This window comes from Dermacentor albipictus, chromosome 3 (genome assembly GCF_038994185.2).
Source record: "Dermacentor albipictus isolate Rhodes 1998 colony chromosome 3, USDA_Dalb.pri_finalv2, whole genome shotgun sequence".
Lineage (NCBI taxonomy): Eukaryota > Metazoa > Arthropoda > Arachnida > Ixodida > Ixodidae > Dermacentor > Dermacentor albipictus.
In genome coordinates, this window is record NC_091823.1 from 161,658,420 (window position 1) to 161,678,224 (window position 19,805).

A 19,805-nucleotide genomic window follows, 5' to 3' on the forward strand; every position below is an offset into this window, starting at 1 on the left:
AGGCGCTGAAACTCGCGACCCAGGCCGTGGAGCTCGATTTAGCTTTGGGACCTGCGGAACCGAGGCCTATCGTGTTCGCGAGGCATTTATTTCGCCACCAAGAGAGGGGAGAATTTACGCACGCTCGTGTTGCCTTCACTATGGATTACATGTACTTAGGGAAGTGTTCGTCATTGTTCTTCAAAAAGAATTGGAAAACTGGATCGGTGCGCCCTCTTTTTAGAGGGCGATCAAGAGAAAGCGGTTTACGGGAAGCCATAATATAGGGATCATGAGTGCGGAAGCAGTGCCAAGCGCCCACCACCGAGCCCAACATGGGGCCGGAGCAAATCTTGTTAGACAAGCCCACGCCAGTTGTAGGTTGGTAAAAACAGTCATGTAACAAAAAAAAAATGTTACGCGTAATATTCAGAGACAGGAAGAGAGCCGTGTAGATCATAGAGCAAACGGTGATAGCTGATATTTCAGTTGTCATGAAGAAAAAAAAATGGAGCTGGGCAGGCTATGTAACTTGTAGGGCATGTAACTGGCTAACTAGTCCCAAGAGAAGTGAAGCGCAATCGAGGACGGCAGAGCACCAGTTGGGGTGATGAAATTAGTAAATGCGTAGGCCCAAGTGGGAATCATAAAAATAAAGATTAGGCTGCCGCTGACCACGATGTTACAAAACCTGGCAGCAAGAAACCCAGACCTTCGCAGCAGCATGGCATTGTTCAGATCGTAGTCGTGTGAATGGAGCCCTCTAAATATTATATTGCGACGTCTGCAACTACACCGACACGTTTCGCTCCAGTCGCAGCATGCGAAGCAGCCTTCACTCGTGGGGAGCTTACCACCGTCAATGAAAAGAAAGGTGTACAATCACTGCATTCTGGGGTGCTAATAATATACGGTGCAGTATCTTGGGGGTTGACACTGAAGTTCGAGAACAAGTAAAGGACCGTCGAAACAGTCATGGGACCTGCTCGGTATTTGCGCCGCGTCGGCTAGCTCTCCGGGTGTTGTATTGTCTTGTTTGGTTTAGTGTCAATCGTTTCGTGTCATACCAAGCGTTCCGTGTCATATGCGCACGGGTGGGCGCATACACCTTCGGGAAGCCGCTTCACGACGAAGTTGCAAGCCTCGCAGATGTTCTCAGCACTTTCAGCCGCAGTTTCGCCGCGCACAGCCGTGCCACCGTCGCTTCTTATCAAGGCCAGCATTGCTTCCGCTCCCTCCAAGCAACGCCGACGTGGTTCGGCGCACCGCGCGAAAAATGGGGGTGGATTTAATCGCGCGTCGGAGACGTTGGAACGCGCCTGGCGGCGCCAGCTAAGCCGGTTGCCTCCTAACATCGCTGAATTTGGCGCACACGCGCATGCCTTTAATGCATAAACATGCCTTTAGTACCTGCCGCGGATGGCCATCGCGTGAACTAGCGGCGATGCAATTTCGACCCGCTCCGCTCTCCCCAACCACAGTGCCGCACATGACACGAGTCTCGCTGACTACAGCAACGCTCGATTTGGGGCCTGCTACTCTACACTAGAGCGCATTATCTACCGGGGGGCCATTAGCCAACGTACAGAGGTGAAACAAGGTGACGATGCCGCCAAAAATGGCACAAAATGTCCGCTGTTGAGAGATAGGCAAAAAATCGGGTAGCTTTCGAGAAGAAGAAGATAAAGAAGAATCCACGAAGAATCATGTCAACGACTGGTGCGTACACTAATTTTTGCCTTTTTAAATATTTGCTCGTCCGTGAATTTATGGAGAGCGCTCGGTTTTCGTCATTGTACGTTCGCGAACAAGAAAATGTATCGGTGTGAGTAGAGATGAAATGGCGCAGTAGTTAGAACCCGGGTAAAGTTGTATACGAGCGGCTGTGTCGCGCTTCTGTGATGGTGCCACTCCCCTTACTGATAGCGATAATCTTCATTGTACGGAACCGTGCGGTTTCACGCTTATGTATGGCCTCGTCGCCTGGCTGGTGGTGTCAGCAGAACGCGTTCTCGGCGAAGTACTGCCCGTCCTTTCTGGTGTTCGCGGGCCCGGTTAATCGGCATCGTATGTGGAGAGCTGTCATTTTCCCTAGAGGGGGGGGGGGCGCCACCTTTGGCACGAAGAGTCCTATTCTCGCTCTCTGTATATATATATATATATATATATATATATATATATATATATATATATATATATATATATGTATGTATGTATATAATGTCAGCGCAAGTGTAACGCGCGAAGACGTGGGATCGTGGTATCGTATCCCACCTGCGGTCAGTTATTTTTTCATCACCTTTCATTTCCATTTATTTATCATCTCTTCAATTATTGAATTAGACATGACATATAATTTCCCCTGTGTTTTCGATAGTATCAGGGCTTGTTGGTGTCCTCTGATATGACTGAGAATTCTTCTCGTTCGTATATATATATATATATATATATATATATATATATATATATATATATATAATGTATTTCCCCTATGTTATCCTTGGTGCATTTGTTTGTTGGCTTCTGATGATAGGATTAATATATATATATATATATATATATATATATATATATATATATATGTATATATATATATATATATATATGCGAACGAGAAGAAAGGGGCTTAGACCGAGGGGCGCAATTTTTAGCAATCCTATCATCAGAAGCCAAGAAACAAATGCACCAAGGATAACATAGGGGAAATTTCAAATGAATGGGAATGCAAATGAATGAAAAAACAACTGGCCGCAGGTGGGGAACGATCCCACGTCTTTGCATTACGCTTGCGATGCTCTAACCAATCGAGCTAACACGGCGCCGTTTCCCCATCCACTTTCTTGGGCCCTGGGAGTGTTAGCCAGCGCCACCACTGGCGCTGGCTCTACCACATTACTGTAACATTTCCCTTATTTACAGGTAGCAGAAACAAAATAAATCAATCAATTCACCGAAAACATCCGGGAAATGGTCCGCGAGCATCGTATAACGCATAAAAAAAAAGGTTAAATCATTGTTGTGCAGATATCATAATCAAGCTCGTAACTATGAAGTTTCGCCACGCATTACACTTAAGAGCACACTGGTTTCATCAAATGTAAACTCAGTGCGACATAGAATTCTCTCGCGACACTGGGTAACATAACTGATAATGGTCATATAACACTTTCAAGTACTTAAGAAATATTTTGCAAAGGGTGTAACTATCTCACGCTCTTTAAAAAATTGTCTATGCATAGCACAGAATACGCTCCGTATTTGTTCAGAATGTAAACTTTGTGACACGTTCAGTTTGTTCAGCAAAATCTGGCAAACTGTACGCGCAGTTCGTGAAAGTACGCTTGGAAAGCTTTCGGCACACATCACATATATACCATGACATTTATTCTGTGGAGATAGATACAACCTTTCATTCTTTCAGTGCGACGGGAAATTTTGTGAGCGTACGCCTCTACATAGTCAAAAAATAAATGTTTAGTAATTGTTATTTAGTCATCAATTAACCAATACACTTGAAAATATATCGTTATGCTAGGAGAATGCCAGCAAACTTTAGAGTAGGAAAAAAATCGATAGGCAGACATAGACAAAGAGACAGGAAGGTGGCTGGACTAACAACTGAACTTATTCATGAAAACGACGTCCCCCAAGTCCGTACTGAACATGCGCAGGCACAACCAAACAAAAACACGGTCAACATCTTATCTATACACGTCTACAGTTATCAAGAAAAAAAAGCTCTTTCTTGGTTAGGAACACAGATGGGGCGCTTACACACTTCTCGGGGCCAAGTTTATAGATGCGATAGGCTTCAATCAGTTCTCTTTCCTGCTGAGTCAGCCTTAGCCAAGATTGAAACGTCATTGAAGATAGGATCACAACCGCACTCCTTACAATGCAGCGGAAGATTACCTCCTGTGCCTGTGAGCTTTTTATATATTTATTTATGTGCCTGTGAGCTTTTATTTCTTGATAACTTTAGACGTATATAGATAAGATGTTGACCGTGTTTTTGTTTGGTTGTGTCTGCGCATGTTCAGTACGGACTTGGGGGACGTCGTTTTCATGAATAAAGTTCAGTTGTTAATCCAGCCACCTTCCTGCCTCTTTGTCTATGTCTGCCTCTCGATTTTTTTTCCTACTCTAAAGTTTGCTGGCATTCTCATAGCATAACCATTTACCAACTAGCCCAACAAGCCACTCTCATGAAAACATATCTTTGTATTATGAATAGTACTCCTTTCATTACCTCTATATTTAGCTTAGTTATACCGCGCGTTTCAGCAAACACTTCCAAATAATTTTTTTTTAATTGGCAGTGGAAGATGGCACAATTCAAGTCCATGAGCTGGTCTACGCGCAGAGGCAGACATTACTTGCACAAAAATTTGAAATGCGTAGTCGACTAATTAACAACATTTCCACAAATTAAGTTTTTAACTAATTACCTTAGGCAGATATTGGAATTTACGAATTCTAGCAGGGCAGTTCGCAAGGCGGCTCCACTTGGTAGGGGGAACGCGAGCGTCGCTCGTGTGCGAGCATACGTGCCTTCGCATCTCTCCAGAGGAAAGACCCGAATGCCAACTCATTCGACAAGGACCACTCCTCAGACTGACTCACTCTCCCAGCCCTAACACCTGGGAGAGTGAGCCTTCCGTCAAGCACACCAAAGGTCCGCACTCCTGCAACAGCAATGGCCCCAAAATTCGTCACCGACGCTGATGTATGGACCACCCGAGCATCAAACATTCCCAAGGTGCGCAGCATGTTGCAGCGCTCATTTTGCGTCCGCCAACTGGCCTTTTCCTACTACAGTGGAGCCCAAGAACGCTTCACGACGCGCTAAGCGTCTCAGCGGCCCTACCGCTGCAGAGACTCGCGCCGCTACAGTAGGCATCAAAAAAGAACTTGGCTATAATAGCCAGTGACGACTCCTCGGCGACAGAAAAGCTCCAGTGCATTAACAAACCCACTCTTAATGGCAAAGCTTACCCTGTCGACATCTATATCGAATCGCCCCACAATTTGTGTAGAGGTGTGATTCACAACGTGGAACCGAACACCCAAACCGAAGAATTGATGCGAGAACTCCAAGCCCCAACTTATGAAGTTATTGCGGCTCGTATGATGGGTAAAACAGCCACTGAATTCATAACTTTCAAGTGCTCGCATGTGTCTCGCCGGGTCATCTTCGGCGGAGGTGCACACCGCTGCGTCCCTCACCGATCCAAGGCGCAATTTCGCTCTGCGTGCTTTGCTATAGGACGCCGATCAGACGTTTTTCGCGACAAAGGAAAACAAAGGTGCAGAACTGTGGAAAGTCTGCCGGGGGTCCTGTGGAGGAATATGGCTGTAAACCAGGTTGCCCTAATTGTGGCAAGGGCCCCAAGACCAATAGCCCAACTTGTGAAGTGCGACAAGCAGCTGATAAAGCGGTCACAGAGGCGGCCTACCTGAAGCGTTCACAACAACGAAAGGACGGCAAGAAAACGAAAACAGTCACCATTGCAAGTCGAAGTTCAAGCCCAAAACGCAACTCCGGCAACACATGGTGAGACAGAAGTAGCTCCAGAAGTCGTTAAGAGTCCACGGGCCGCAGCCGATCCAGGGGCTGCAACCACTCCAGGGGTTTCAGCCACTCCTAGGGCCACAGCCACTTCAGGGGCCATGGGCAGTTCGGGGGCCGCAGCCCCTATAGCCCCAGTTCCCGTAGTCTCACTTCGGGGGCCGCAGTCCGGGGACCGCAGCCGGCCCAGAGGTCGCAGCCAGTCTCCGGATCACAACCATTCCGAGGCCAACAAGAAGAGCAACTCGCAAACAAGCGAAATGTGAGTCGGGCACCCGGCACTTCCCGTTCCCTCCCCGTGACATATGTATGCATCTAAAGTGGAAACACGAGCTCAAAAAGTAGCCATGATTATAAAAACTTTCTACTTCAAACTCGCAGACCTAATCGAACGTCAACACTAGCTTCACAATCACTTGAACCTACCGAAGACATAGACGCGCAAACAGAAGCACACGCACCTGAAGCCACACCATTAGGCGATTCAATGCAACCCTTAGTACAAGAAGTAGAACCAGCGTTATTGCAACCGGCGATCAAAAAGACAAGATATCATACCACAGCCTTACAAAACCTTGAAGCAGACTTTCAGCAATTAAAGGACGAAATGAAAGAAATGCGAACCAGTATAGCGCCAAGATAAGTGAACAGGTTGCTGCTCAAGTTGGAGCAGCGCTAAAAACACACTAAACAAATAATGAGCCAAATGCGCTCCCTGTCCAACGAGCTACTCAACAACCAGGCACAGGCAATGGTCTCTACACGAGTGCAGGCTGTGATGGCCGCATTACCGCGCCAGGAAGAGAGCGATCGGCCCAAACTACGTCGATCTACAAGCGTAACGCGACCCACTCCTTAATTTGCAGCGGACGCTCCGAAAAATCATCAGTAGAACAATAGTGACTAATCTGGCGGTGTGGCAGTGGAACTGTAGAGGGATTACTCGAAAACGGGTATTTATATCCCGCCAAAACAGAAAGTGGACTTCTTCAAGCAGGTTGCGAATCTGCGGCCAACAAAGGATTTTGATCATCTAATAGCAGCCGACTTACGTGCCACACACTTCATGGGGATAAGCAAAATCTCCTCCAAAGGATGCGCACTACAACACCATATGCAATGGGCCCAGCTGGCTGTCCTTGACGAGACTGACGCGGCACGGAAACTCAGTATAAAGAGATACCACGACCGGTCTGGCCTTCACTAAAGGACGACTGTCAGCGCAATAGCTTAACATGCACAATACCTTAACGAGTGACAACACTGTTTTAAAGATATTTCTGCAAATCAAAGAATTCTCAAAGCGCCAGCGCAAGCATCTCCTCACTGAGTGGGATGACTTCCGCAAGACACACGTAGGCACCCCATCACCGAGTGGGATGACTTCCGCAAGACACACGTAGGAGACTTCCAAAACATGAACCTCAAAGATTGGGTAGAGATGGTTAGGCAACGAATTTAGACACACATGAAGGAGATAATAGAGAAGTGGGAGCAACCAAGCACGGATAAGCATCTTCTTCATCTGTGGGATGCATGACATGCCCTCATCAAAAGATGGAGCAGAAATAGACTCAATCGCAAACTACGCTCACGAATTAAGACCCTCAACGAGCAGATCGTCCACTACACTGACATCCCACACGTTAGCAGTGGTACGATACGTGAAACAAGGTCAACGACACACTGAATATGAGCTCCACGTGGAATTTTATCCGATCACTCATTGGCCCTACCCAGACAAAGACAGAAACGTCCCATAAGCTCCGGAAGCTCTAGTAACATTTGAGCATACCGATATTCAGCGAGCTTAGAACAACGAACATTGCGGATCCAGCACAACCACAGTATGGAAGCAGACCCAGAAAATGAGGGTCTCATCGGCCCAATGACATTACCAGAATTACAGCGCACCTTAGCAGAAGCAAAGCCGAATAAAGCGCCTAGGACCAGTTCAAATTACCACAATACAGCTCCGTAACTTTACAGAAGCCGATCATACATTCTTACTTCAGCAAATTAACAATGTGTGGGACACAGGCAGCTTGCCAGAAGAATGGAAGACAGCCAGCATCATTTTCATTCCGAAGCCTGGCAAACCCCAAGCCGTAGCGAACCTGCATCCAATATCGCTAACATCATGCGTCGGTAAGCTGATGGAGCGTATCGTGCTTAACAGACTTCTTCGTCAGCTTGCGAAATCTGAACCCCTACTTCATAATTTGATTGGATACGAACATGAATTATTTACTCTAGTGTTCTGCTGCAGCTACACGAAGAATTCACGAAGGAAACGAACAGCACCTAGCTTAAACCTATTCTTGCCATTGACGTCGAGAAAGCTTTTGACTGTGTTAACCACGATGCTATGCTGCAAGAGATCGCATCTACTGACAGGGGAACCAAGCTTTATAACTATATCAGGGACTTAATATGGGGTCGCATGTATACGCTATCAAGTAGGCGACATCACATTCGCAGAGAGGTATTCCGCAGGGTTCAGTGATATCGTCCACACTCTTTAATGTTGCCATGTGCGTAGTCCACAGAGGGCTACGAGACATCCCCGACATCAAATATGCGATCTACGCATATGATATCACCATCTGGATCAACACGAGTTCGCCAGCATCGAAGAAACTTTCAAACAGGCTATGAACAGGGTGCATCAGGATGTTCAAACTATTGGCCTTAGATATGCACCGGAAAAATCTTAGTTGCTGCTGGTCCATCACAAAAGATAGCGACATGCTCACCATACAAATTGTAAACGAAGGCATGCCGATTTCCCAACCAAAATGTAATAAGATACTCGGTCTCCATATGCCGATAGATGTCCCACTGCGACCGTGCAGCACTTGCTCAGGCAAGGAGGCGCTGCACACTATGCGCATGGTCTCCAACCGAGCCAATGGTGTGAAGGAGGCGGATATGCTTCAACTACGAAACGCACTAATTATGTCACGCCTGCGCTATCACTTGCTCTATACCAATCTCCGTCGGCAAGATATCAATCGCCTTGATGCGCTCATCTGGAAGGCGACAAATCCGACCATCGGCGTTCTTTTCAGTGCCAGCACCAAGCTCCTCCTCGACATCGGTTGCCATAGCACGGCGGTGAAACTAGTTAGTATTCATCGTCGTCGCGAAGAACTGCCGCGTTTGCAGCGCACGTGTCGAAGCACGCAAATCCTCCATAGCATCGGTCATCATCCAGAAGTTGTGCCTATTGTGGACACACGCCCACTAGCCCCGAAACAACGTGAATTCTTAACCATAGCTTCTTTGCCACACCACATGGATCCAGAACGAGGCTAGGAGAGGCGACGCCAGCGAGTTGCCTACGAGAGGAACACGGCAAGACACCCTGACGGCATCTACTTCTACGCTGATGCAAGCGTTGGCAAATGGGGCTCCACTAAAGCAGCCGTGAATAACAACATGCAAACTGTACATACATAGGTATTGCCAGAGACAGATCCGACATTAGCGGAGCTGACAGCCATCGCAATCACGGTCAAACACATGTCCCCTAGTAACGCAGCCTACCCAAGATTCACATTTACCGACTCCATGGCGGCTTGCGGGAAATTGTTGCACAACGACCTCACGGCCCACATTTCGACACTTACTCTCAGGGTCCTTTAGAAATTATCTGTGTACCTGGTCATCGCGGGCTGTCGGGAAATGAAAGAGCTAATCGGCTCGCATGCGAGACGTTGAAGCAGGCACGCTATACATTCCGCGACCAGCCCAGACTAAAAGGTGGGCTTCTATCCCTCTGCGGCCTTATCAAGAGGCAAAGCGCAAGTTCCCCAAGCTCAGCAAAGGGCTCACCCGTGAACAGGGTGTACTGATTCGCAGGTCTAGACTAAAAGACTGAAACACTCCCTACGCCAGCGCTAATTCGCCTCCTCCGCGGGCTCTTGCATGAAGATCCCCCACCCTGCCGATACTGTGGCGAACGCCCTAAGACATCCCACATCCTCTGGTCCTGTGGGCCACCCCCACCTCCCTTGACTGCCCCTACAAATCTTTCCCCTAAACCCCATGCCGCGTGTCTAACAGAAGCAACCAGTGCCGACGACCAACGGTACTTCGCCGCGCTTACCAGTGTCGCACTGAAGAATGCCGCAAGCGAGGCTATGGGCTGAGGGCCTTTGCACCACACCACCTAAAATGAAAAATTAAGTTTTTTTCTCTCTCTCCACTTAGAATGAATTCCCACGATGGCACCAGCTTTTATATGTTAATTCCTGATCTTTGCTGAGAAATGCCTCGGCATTCCAGTTACTTTTGGGCTTCAATGCATGAAACGAAGTTTTCTTAAAGAAAGTAAGTGAAACGACAGGGCATATTTACTGCAAGTTTGACGACGCATACCTCGTAAATGGTGTTATCTATACCGTTGTTTTCAAGCGGATACCCCTCGTAGTCTCACTGGCTAGAATTTCTAAATTGCACCATAAATGAGAAGGAAGGGGGTTACCGAGGGGCCCGACTTTTATTAGTCATACCACAAGAAGCCAACAAACACTGATACCAAGAGCAACATAGGGGAAAACACTTGTGGTTATTGAATAAAATAACCAAACAATAAATTAACGGAAATGAAAGTGGATGAAAAAACAACTTGCCGCAGGCAGGGAACGATCCCACAACCTTCGCATTTCGCGTGTGGTGCTCTAACAATTGAGCTATTGCAGCACTGTTTCCCCATCCACTTTCTTGGGTATATTATGTTTGCTAGTAGAACCCCGGCAGAGTTAGCCAGCGCCACCACTCACAGTCCCAGGCATGTTGTTTTTTCATCCATTTTCATTTCCGGTAATTTATGGTTTCTTTATTTCATTTATTAAGCGCAACTAATTTCCCCTATGTTATTCTTGGTAACAGTGTTTGTTGGCTTCCTATGATATGACTAAATTTCGCCATGTGCTATAAGGAGATTAGTCAAAACTTTATTAGTAAAATTTGGTAATTAGTCGATTATGCATTTCGATTGTTTGTGCAAGTAATCTTCGCCTTTTTGAGTAGAACAGCTCATTGACTAGAATTTCACTATATGCCAGAGGCAATTAACAAACTGTTAAATGTGTTCGCTAAGTATGCAGCCTTAGAACAGAGAGATGATGATGACATAGAGGTCATGCATACAACCGTAGCTATGCTGGCATCAGAGGCAGCAATTGAAGTGGGAGGCAAGGCACCTTGGCTACCAGTAGGCAATCTCGCCGAAGTAACAAAGGATCTAATAAAGAAAGGACAAAGAATAGAATTGCTCAACTCAGGAGATAACAGAATTCGCGGAACTGTCAAAACTGATCAACAAGGCGAAAATAAGTGATATCCGAAGCTATAACGTGAGAAAGACTGAAGAAGCCGCAGAAAAATGAACACAGCCTGAAATGGATCAGAATAAAACTTCGCATAGGAAAAACCAAGATGTATGCGCTGAAACATAAGCAGGGTAATATCATCAGCAATCTCGAAGGTACTATAAAAGCAGCGGAAGAATTCTATACTGAGCTGTACAATGCCCAGAGGAGTCAGGATACCCCCATTAGAAACAGTAAAGAATAGGATACAGAAACTCCTCCTATAGCTAGCGATGAGCTCAGAAGGGCCTTTCGCGACATGAAACGAGGGAGAGCAGCAGGAGAAGATGCAATAAATGTCAATGTAATCAAACATGGAGGGGACATAATGCTTGGAATACTGGCGGTTCTTTATACGAAGTGCCTATTGACTGCAAAGTTCCCGGAAAACTGGAAGAATGCTAACATTGCACTAATCCACAAAAAGGGAGACGTTAAAGAATTGAAAAGTTATAGGCCCATTAGTTTACTCCCAGTATTATATAAAATATTTACCAAAATAATCTCCAATAGAATAAGGGCAACACTGCACTTTAGTCAACCAAGGGAACAGGCTGGCTTCAGGAAGGGACACTCTTCAATAGATCACATCCGTGTCATTAATGAGGTTATCGAGAAATCCGCAAAGTACAATAAGTCTCTCCATATGACTTTCATAGATTACGAAAATACATTTGATTCAGTAGAGATACCAGCAGTCATATAGGCCTTACGTAATCAAGGAATACAGAATGGTTACGTAAATACATTGGAAAATATATACAGAGGTTCTACAGCCACCTTAATTCTGCACAAGAAAAGCAGGAAGATACCTATAAAGAAAGGGGTCAGAGAGGGAGACACAATCTCTCCAATGCTACTCGCTACCTGCTTAGCAGAAGTATTCAAGCTGTTAAACTGAGAAGGCTTAGGAGTAAGGATCGACGGTGAATATCTCAACAGCCTTCGGTTTGCCGATGACATTGTTCTATTCAACAACAATGCAGACGAGTTGCAATAAATGATTGAGGACCTTAACAGAGAGAGTGTAAGAGGGGTTGAAGATCAATACGCGACGACAAATATTGTCACGTGGTCGTGACGTCAAAGAACACAGTAGCAATACTGTGAAAGGCAAAAACTAGCTTTTATTGGGCGAACCTGTGCCCACAAAACACGCTACACTTAAAACACAACGAGAGCGGCGAACACAGTCGGCGATCGTCGTAAATCTGATTAGCGGGTCAAGCGCGTCGGCTTTTATACAGCAGTCATCGAATGTTCCAGACTTAACGTTGGGACCTGCATGCCTTCTACAAAGTTCTACACCATTCGCGTCAAGCGATGAAATCAGATAACACAAGGTTAGGCGACAACAGACAGCGGATAGAAGCATCGATAACTTTCCAGAAAGTTCGGATACATGCAAGCGCGTCCCGCGCTGTGCGATAACATTTGTTAGGCGGCTAAACGTGGTCGCCCGATAAAGATAAGTACACGTGTCAATATAATGAATAGCTGGGCAAAGGAACAAGATTTCAGGATCGCCAGTCAGCCTCTAGAGTCTGTGAAGGAGTACGCTTACCTAGCTGAATTAATCACAGGGAACCCTGATCATGAGAAGGAAATTCATAGAAGAATAAAAATGGGTTCGATCGCATACGGTAGACATTGTCAGCTCCTGACTGGAAGCTTATCCTTATCATTGAAAAGGAAGGTGTACAATCAGTGCTTTTGACCAGTGTTGACGTATGAGGCAGAGACTTAGAGACTGACAAGGAAGCTTGAGAACAAGTTAAGGACCGCGCACAGGGCGATAGAACGAAGATTGCTAGGCATAACGTCACGAGACAGAAAGAGGGCGGTTTGGATCAGAGAGCAAACGGGTATAGACAATATTCTAATTAACATCAAGCGAGAAAAATGGAGCTAGGCAGGTCCAGTTATATAGCTATATAGAATGCCATATAGGATGTAACCAGCTATATAGGATGTAACCTGCAAGACATTCATACACACCTTTATTTGCTGTTTGTGGTTTCGAATGTGAATTGAATGTACTATGATAAAATTTTCAGCAATTGAACATAATTATGTATATCTGTCTTATGGAGTATATTCATATATTTCATTTTTACTGGCTGAACGCACTACTTTGTAACATTGATTGTATATTTCACCTTGCACATTTTCACTTATACATTGTCATTGACTCTACATTGCACACACTGAAGTGTACAAACTTTATTATCTCCCCGTTGTCATGAATATGGGCAAACATCTCGTCAAGCTGCAAGAAAGCAGCTTTTAGCTCTTGTCCCAGCGTTCATTTTTTTTTGTAAATGAATAAATGCGAAATAAAGGGTGTGTAACGAAGAAGAGTAGCCTGTCTGCGCCACAGCACCATCGCTACCAGCATGTGCTAGTGGTTGCTGTCCTTCGCCGAACGCTTGTGACGGCTACCCGTTCGCGCCCGTTGCTAATAAATCTCTTAGCAAGTGATTGTTTTCGTTATGTAAGGCGCCGGTTAGATAACCATAGGACCATTAGGGTTACAGAATGGGCACCAAGGGAAAGGAAACGCAGACGAGGACAGCAGAAGACTATGTGGAGCGATGAAATTAGGAAATTCGCGGGCGCTAGTTGGAATCGGTTGGCGCAGGACAGGGGTAATTGTAGTTCACAGAGAAAGGCCTTCGTCCTGCAGTGGATATAAAACAGGCTGCTGCTGCTGATGATGATGATGCTGAGACGCCTTTACAGAAGGCACTTGAAAAAAAAAGCACGGGTAAAGTAATGGAACGCTAAAAAAAATTCTGCGGCTTTTGAATGTTCTTATATATTCTGTCCATCTTTTTAAAAGTGTGCTCCTATAGCTATGCCATGAATTACCAGCTAGCTTTTCAGGCCGCCTGAAGCTCTAAACTTAACCTCCGCGAATTACCTAGTTCTCACGAGACACCATTGAAACAAGCATATAAAGTTTTTGAGCACCTCTAGCCGCACTAGTTCCTTCGTTGTAAAAACATGCACTGAAATGTTCGAAGCAATGTGAAAATTTTGCGAAATGTTTATTTGTAGCATGTAGCTCTTCATTTGAAGTTTATTTGTCTTGCCTCCCTATAGGAACGGGAACAGAGGCTAAAGGCTACGGAGCCTGACAAAAGCCCTCTGCTTTTAGTACAGTGCGGCCCGCAGGCCAACATACATGACGAAATATTGCACCTCTAATCATTTTGAACAAATATATCTTTCACAGCAGAGAAAAAGAGCGTAAAGAAAGAGAAAAAAAACTAATATCGCCCAATTCTTACACATTCTAAACATTCACACAAACTAAGTTAACACAGAGGTGTACGTGCAGAGAAAAAAAGACATTTATATCACACAATGCGAAATGACGAAGTATGACAAGACAAAAACATTTCATTATTTAAGCAAACTCAATATCATTAAGTGTCAGGATGGACTTGACCATGGTACTATAATGCATGTGAGAATCTATGAGAGCATGTAAGCGATTTAGCAATACCGGTACTTCGTATCCTATGTGTTGTTTACCATAATCTGTCCTCAGTGTTGGTATTATTGGTGCTTTTTTCCGCTGCTGATGTATGGTATGGTATACACTGTACCGGCTGATGTACTCTGAAAAGATCCAAGGTTCTTTTGCATAACACATTGTGAAAGCTTGAAATGGTGTAGTTGCGTTACTTTTAGCATTCATTATTTTTTAAAAAGGGGGTTTGTTTTCAAGTCTGATAAAACCATGATATTGTTCGAATGCTGGCAGGCCTCTTTTCTGCAGAATTGTTAGCGTGTGATAATTAGTTTGTGTGGTAGTACCCCATACCAGAATACGATACGTTGCTCTACAACACAGCCTAATAGAATTCATTTTGTAATCATTTTGGTAAGACTGGGCTAAGTTTATGCAATCATCCAACAATTCTACTAGGTTCTATTGTTATTTTTCTACATGTGTGTTCGACGTCAAGCCTTTAGTAAACCAAACTCCTAAGAACTTCTGGCTCTTCACTTGCTCTGTCTGCCCTCAAACACAATAGTTGTTTTATATTTACGTGGCTTATTGACTGGAGCAAATATGGACACGTGAACTTGTTTATTTTTATCGGGCAACCACGTTTCACCGCCCAACAAATGTTATTGCAGGGACGTGCCCGCATGTATAGGAAGTTTCTGGAACGTTATCGATGGTTCCATTCGCAGTCTGTCACAGAACCTTGCGTAATCTGATGGCATGTATGCGTGACGCGAAGAGTAGAAATTTGTGGAAGACACGCGGGTCTCAGCTGTATCGTCACGATGAACGGCGCGATCTCAGGAAACATTGAACGCACGTTTATTGCGGTTCATACATTTATAGGGCCGTGGGGAGAGAAGGTAGGAGTTAACAGGGGAGAGGGTAAGGGAGCACGTTGCACTGAACTGGCTGCTGATAGTAGGCAAGTATTGATACCCGATATGATACATCCCCCTCCCCCTTTTTAATGTTCGTCATTGGCCATCGGTAATTGTTGAAAGTTCATGTTGTAAGCTAACCGCATGGGTGGCCTTGTGGGTCGCGTGGACCGCCTTGGCAGTGGAGGCAGCGGCGGCAGTGGAGGTTGTGCCGTCGCACCAGTGACTGCAGGGTCCTGTGGTGATGGGGCATGCTGGGTGTCAGTTGGTTGGTTATCAGGTGGTTGGTTCTCAGGGGAGTTGCTCTCATCCGATGAGCATGAAGCTAATCGCTCCCTGGTCGCGAGCAAGTGCTGTCGGTTGCGCCGCAGAACGCTGTCATCGGCTTGAACTAGGTAGGACCGCGGTCCGGCCGGTGCGATCACCTGACCTTTTCTTGCCCATGAGGACCCTCTTATGCGCACGACATCACCTTCTTCAAGGGGTGGAAAGTTCCGGCAGTAGTGTCGTGACTGCTTGTGCTTGCTGACCTGGGTGATCGGCTGCGGGCGGAAGTCCGGCAAGGGGGTGCGAAGGCTCCTTCCTTGAAGCAGCTCTCCAGGCGACCGGCCGTCTTCCAAAGGACTTGTTCTGTAATGTAATACACCAAGCCAAAAATCCTCATTTCCTTCGCTTGCATTTTTAAGAATCCTTTTGATCACTTGTACGCCCTTTTCCGCAAGGCCATTGGAGCGCGGAAATTGTGGGCTAGATGTCACGTGCTTAAAGTCATAGTTCTGAAAAGCGTGCAAACTCGCGGGAAGAAAATTGCGGTCCGTTATCGGTACAAATGTTTGATGGTATGCCATATCTTGAAAACATTGCGCTAAGTCTTTCGATGACAGTACATGCACTGAGATCGGGCAACTTCTCGACGTCTGGAAAGTGACATCGCGTCATAAGCGCACAAATAATACTTTCCTCCGTATTGAAATATATCGACACCAAGTCGCTGCCAGGCTTGGGTCGGTGTTGAACGAAGCATTAATGGTTCTGCGGGCTGACTGTAAGCGTACCTTCTGCAGATTCCACATTTCTGGTTCCATGCTTCTATGTCAGAATTTATCCCGGGCCAGTAAACGAGTTGCCTAGCTCTTGCTTTGCTCTTAGCGATACCAAGATGTCCTGCATGAATCCGCTTTAATGTCTCAGCACGCATGCTCGTGGGAATTATCACTTTAGTGCCTTTCATGAGTATGCCGTTTACCAATGACAGCTCCGATGCAACAGACTTTAGGCAACCTTCTATGGGCTTGCCTGTCGAAATGCGTTCTACAAAAACCTGCAGTTAAGGATCCGCCGAAGTCTCGCGCAGAAGGCGCGGCATTGTTCTTTCACTCACGGTTGGCGACAGTATCTTGATGGCGTGCACTTCAACGTCATCCGTGTCCACCTTGACGTCGCTCTCGGGGATCGGTGACCTTGACAGCATATCGGCGAGGTCCATCTGTTTGCCTGGAACGTATGATAGTGTGTAGTTGTATTTTAGTAGTCGCAAAAAGAAACGCTGAACTCTGGGCGGCATGTCCCCAATTGCTTTTTTCGCGATATCCATTAGCGGCCGGTGGTCACTTTCCAAGAGAACCGGACGGCCGTACACAAAGTGATGAAATTTCTCGCATCCATACACAAGAGCAAGTGCTTCTTTCTCGATTTGCGAATATCGCTGTTCGGTTTCCGTCAAGACTCGTGACGCATATGCCACCGGCCTGAAGGCGGCACCCTGACGCTGCAGCAGGGCTGAGCCTATGCCAGCTTGTGAGGCGTCTGATGTCACTTTTGTTTCTTTGGTTGGATCAAATATTGCCAGGAACGGTGCTTCGGTCAATGCTTTGCAACTTTCCTGCCAGTCCCTCTCGTGATTAGGTGTCCACTCAAAGAGCACGTCCTGCTTGTTAAGGGACCGCAACGCAGTTGTTCGCTGAGCTCTAGAGGCCCCCTTAACGGTGGAGCCGACGTATGCAGAAATACTTAACCACTACAGAGGAAGGAGACTTAAATACCCCCCACCCCACACATCGCTCACACAACATGAGGCAGTAAGCTGGCGCAGACTGCAAGCAGGTGCGTTCTTCAACCTGCACACATTACACAAAATGTTCCCTACCCAGTACAGGGATACATGTCCGTGGTGTGGAACAACCCCCACGTTATACCACATCACGTGGGAATGCAAGCGTAATTTCGCATTCCATAAAGTAAATAACCCAAGTGCGGAACAATGGGAGGGTCTGCTCACCAGCAGCGAGCTCGCAGCCCAACGGGCAATTGTGCAGCACGCCTGCGAGGCAGCAAGACTCAGCGGTGCCCTGGAATAGGGGCGCCGACCTTGTGAAGCGGCCCTGACTCAAAACATGAAGACACCGGCCCACCGCCAATCCCTCTGAGATATAGAGAAATAAAGTTTTTCCATTCCATTCCATTCGCTGAGCTAGCGCTGGCAGGTATTTGCTGAAGTAGTTTATAACGCCAATCATTCTTTGCACTGCTTGTTTATCTTTCGGTTTGGGCATTTCAACAAGGCTCTTTACTAGAGCGGGGTTTGGTCTTATGCCTCTGCTGCTAATAATGTCACCCAAGAATGCCATTTCTTCAACGCCGAACTGGCATTTTACCGCATTGAACGTTAAGCCTGCCCCTTCAGCCGCGGACAGAACACTGCGCAGCCTTTCGTCATGCTCTTCCTTAGTTGTGCCCCAAATGAGTACATCGTCGACGTACACGCGCACACCTGGAAGTCCATCAAATATCTCATTCAAGGCTTTCTGGAACACTTCGCTGGCCGACGCAATGCCGAAAGGGAGCCGAAGAAAACGATAACGTCCAAATTTTAGATGACTCCTCATCTAACGGAATTTGATGGAACCCAGCTTTCGCGTCCAGACGTGAAAAAAAATTTTGCACCTGTCAGCTCCGCTTCAATGTCCTCTCGACGAGGCATCTGATAATGTTCGCGCTTCAGGCTGTCGTTAATTTGCCTAGGGTCGAGACATACTCTCAGCTGGCCATCTTTTTTACGCACGATAACTAATGGGCTTACCCAGTCGGTCGGGTTGCTCATTTTCCGTACGACGCCTTCTTGTTACATTCTGTCCAATTCGGCACGCAGCGGCTGCTGAAGAGACAGGGGCACTCTTCGCGCCGGCCGGACTACAGGTACGGCGTCCTTGCGGAGTATTATTCTGTGTTTTCGCTGAAGACATCCAGTTCCTTTGAACAGTCCAGGAAACGGCTGGGCTACGTCCCCCGCTGTGGTCGTGACTGCCTCTACCACTCGTTGGATCAGGCCCAATCTCTCGCTTGTCTCGAGTCCCAGTATCGCTTGGAGGTTCTTTTTTACCACGAAAAAGTCAGCGGCTATATCACAGTCGCCCACTTACTTTTGTTGCAACCTTGCCGCAATGTTTGACGAGCCCACCGTTATAGGAGCGGAGTGTCACGCCAGACGGCATCAATGCATCAATGCGCAGCTTGCGGTACACTGACAAAGGTATGATGTTTGCTTGTGAGCCGGTGTCGACTTTGAACACAACTTCTCGGCCGCCAATGTTCGCCTTGACCCGCCAGTCGCGATTGTTGTCGATGGTTCCAGCAGCGACGTTTAGCACTTCGAAGTTGTCTTCATGATGAATCTCGTTTACGCCTGTTGATCTACAACAAGATGCGAAGTGGTTTCGCCCCTGGCATGTGTGGCATGTTTTCCCATACGCTGGGCAACGGCGTGGGGCGTGTATTCGGCCGCAGCGAGTACATCTGTTGTCCGGTTGAGTATGCTTCGGCACTTCCGGCGTTTGCCTGCTCGAACTAATCGCATCCACTGCAGTCTCGTCCTTTCGCGTGTTCCACACTCAAGCTTCCACACTTCCACACTTCGCTCTCAAGGGCTGCAGTCTCTGCCATCTTGCATATCGTGACAGCTTTTTCCAGCGTCAGCTTTTTGTCCCTTAGCATCTTCTCCCGAAGCTTGGGAAAGTTCGGGCCAAAAACGATTTGGTCACGCACCATGTCGTCGACCATGTTGCCGAAGTTGCAGTACCTGGCTTGTTTCTTCAGGTCCCGCAGAAACTGCTCGAAGGATTCCCCTTCAGCATGAAGGCGCGTGCGAAAGATGTATCTTTCATGCACGTCGTTTTGCTGGTCGACGCAGTATGACTCAAACTTGGCGACCACCATGTCATAGTCCTCTTTGCTTTCTTCCGCGGAAAAAGTAAAATTATTGAAGACTTCCAAAGCGTCTTCATCCGCCAAGCAGAGAAACTGTGCTGTTTTCACTGCGCTGGATCTTGGCTTTGCGGTGCACGACGTTGCTTGCCAAAAAATTTCAAACTTTTGTTTGAAGATGCTCCAGCTCTTACCGCCGTCTCCGTTGATGCGCAGTCGCTCCGGTGGTCTGATGCTGTCTATTCTTGCGTTGTAGTTGCGATCGCCCTGCTGCTCAC

General features: G+C 46.7%; 1 protein-coding gene across 1 annotated transcript in view; it reads left to right on the forward strand.

Annotated features, from left to right (window-relative positions):
* Positions 1 to 1,254: 1,254 nt before the first annotated feature.
* The window catches only part of LOC135905197 (uncharacterized), a 285,140-nt gene continuing 266,589 nt past the window's right edge, over positions 1,255 to 19,805 (forward strand). Inside the window, exon 1 of the mRNA XM_065436218.1 lies at positions 1,255 to 1,698. Coding sequence (XP_065292290.1) covers positions 1,686 to 1,698 — 13 coding nt within the window. The 5' untranslated portion in view covers positions 1,255 to 1,685. The remainder of the gene's footprint in view (positions 1,699 to 19,805) is intronic.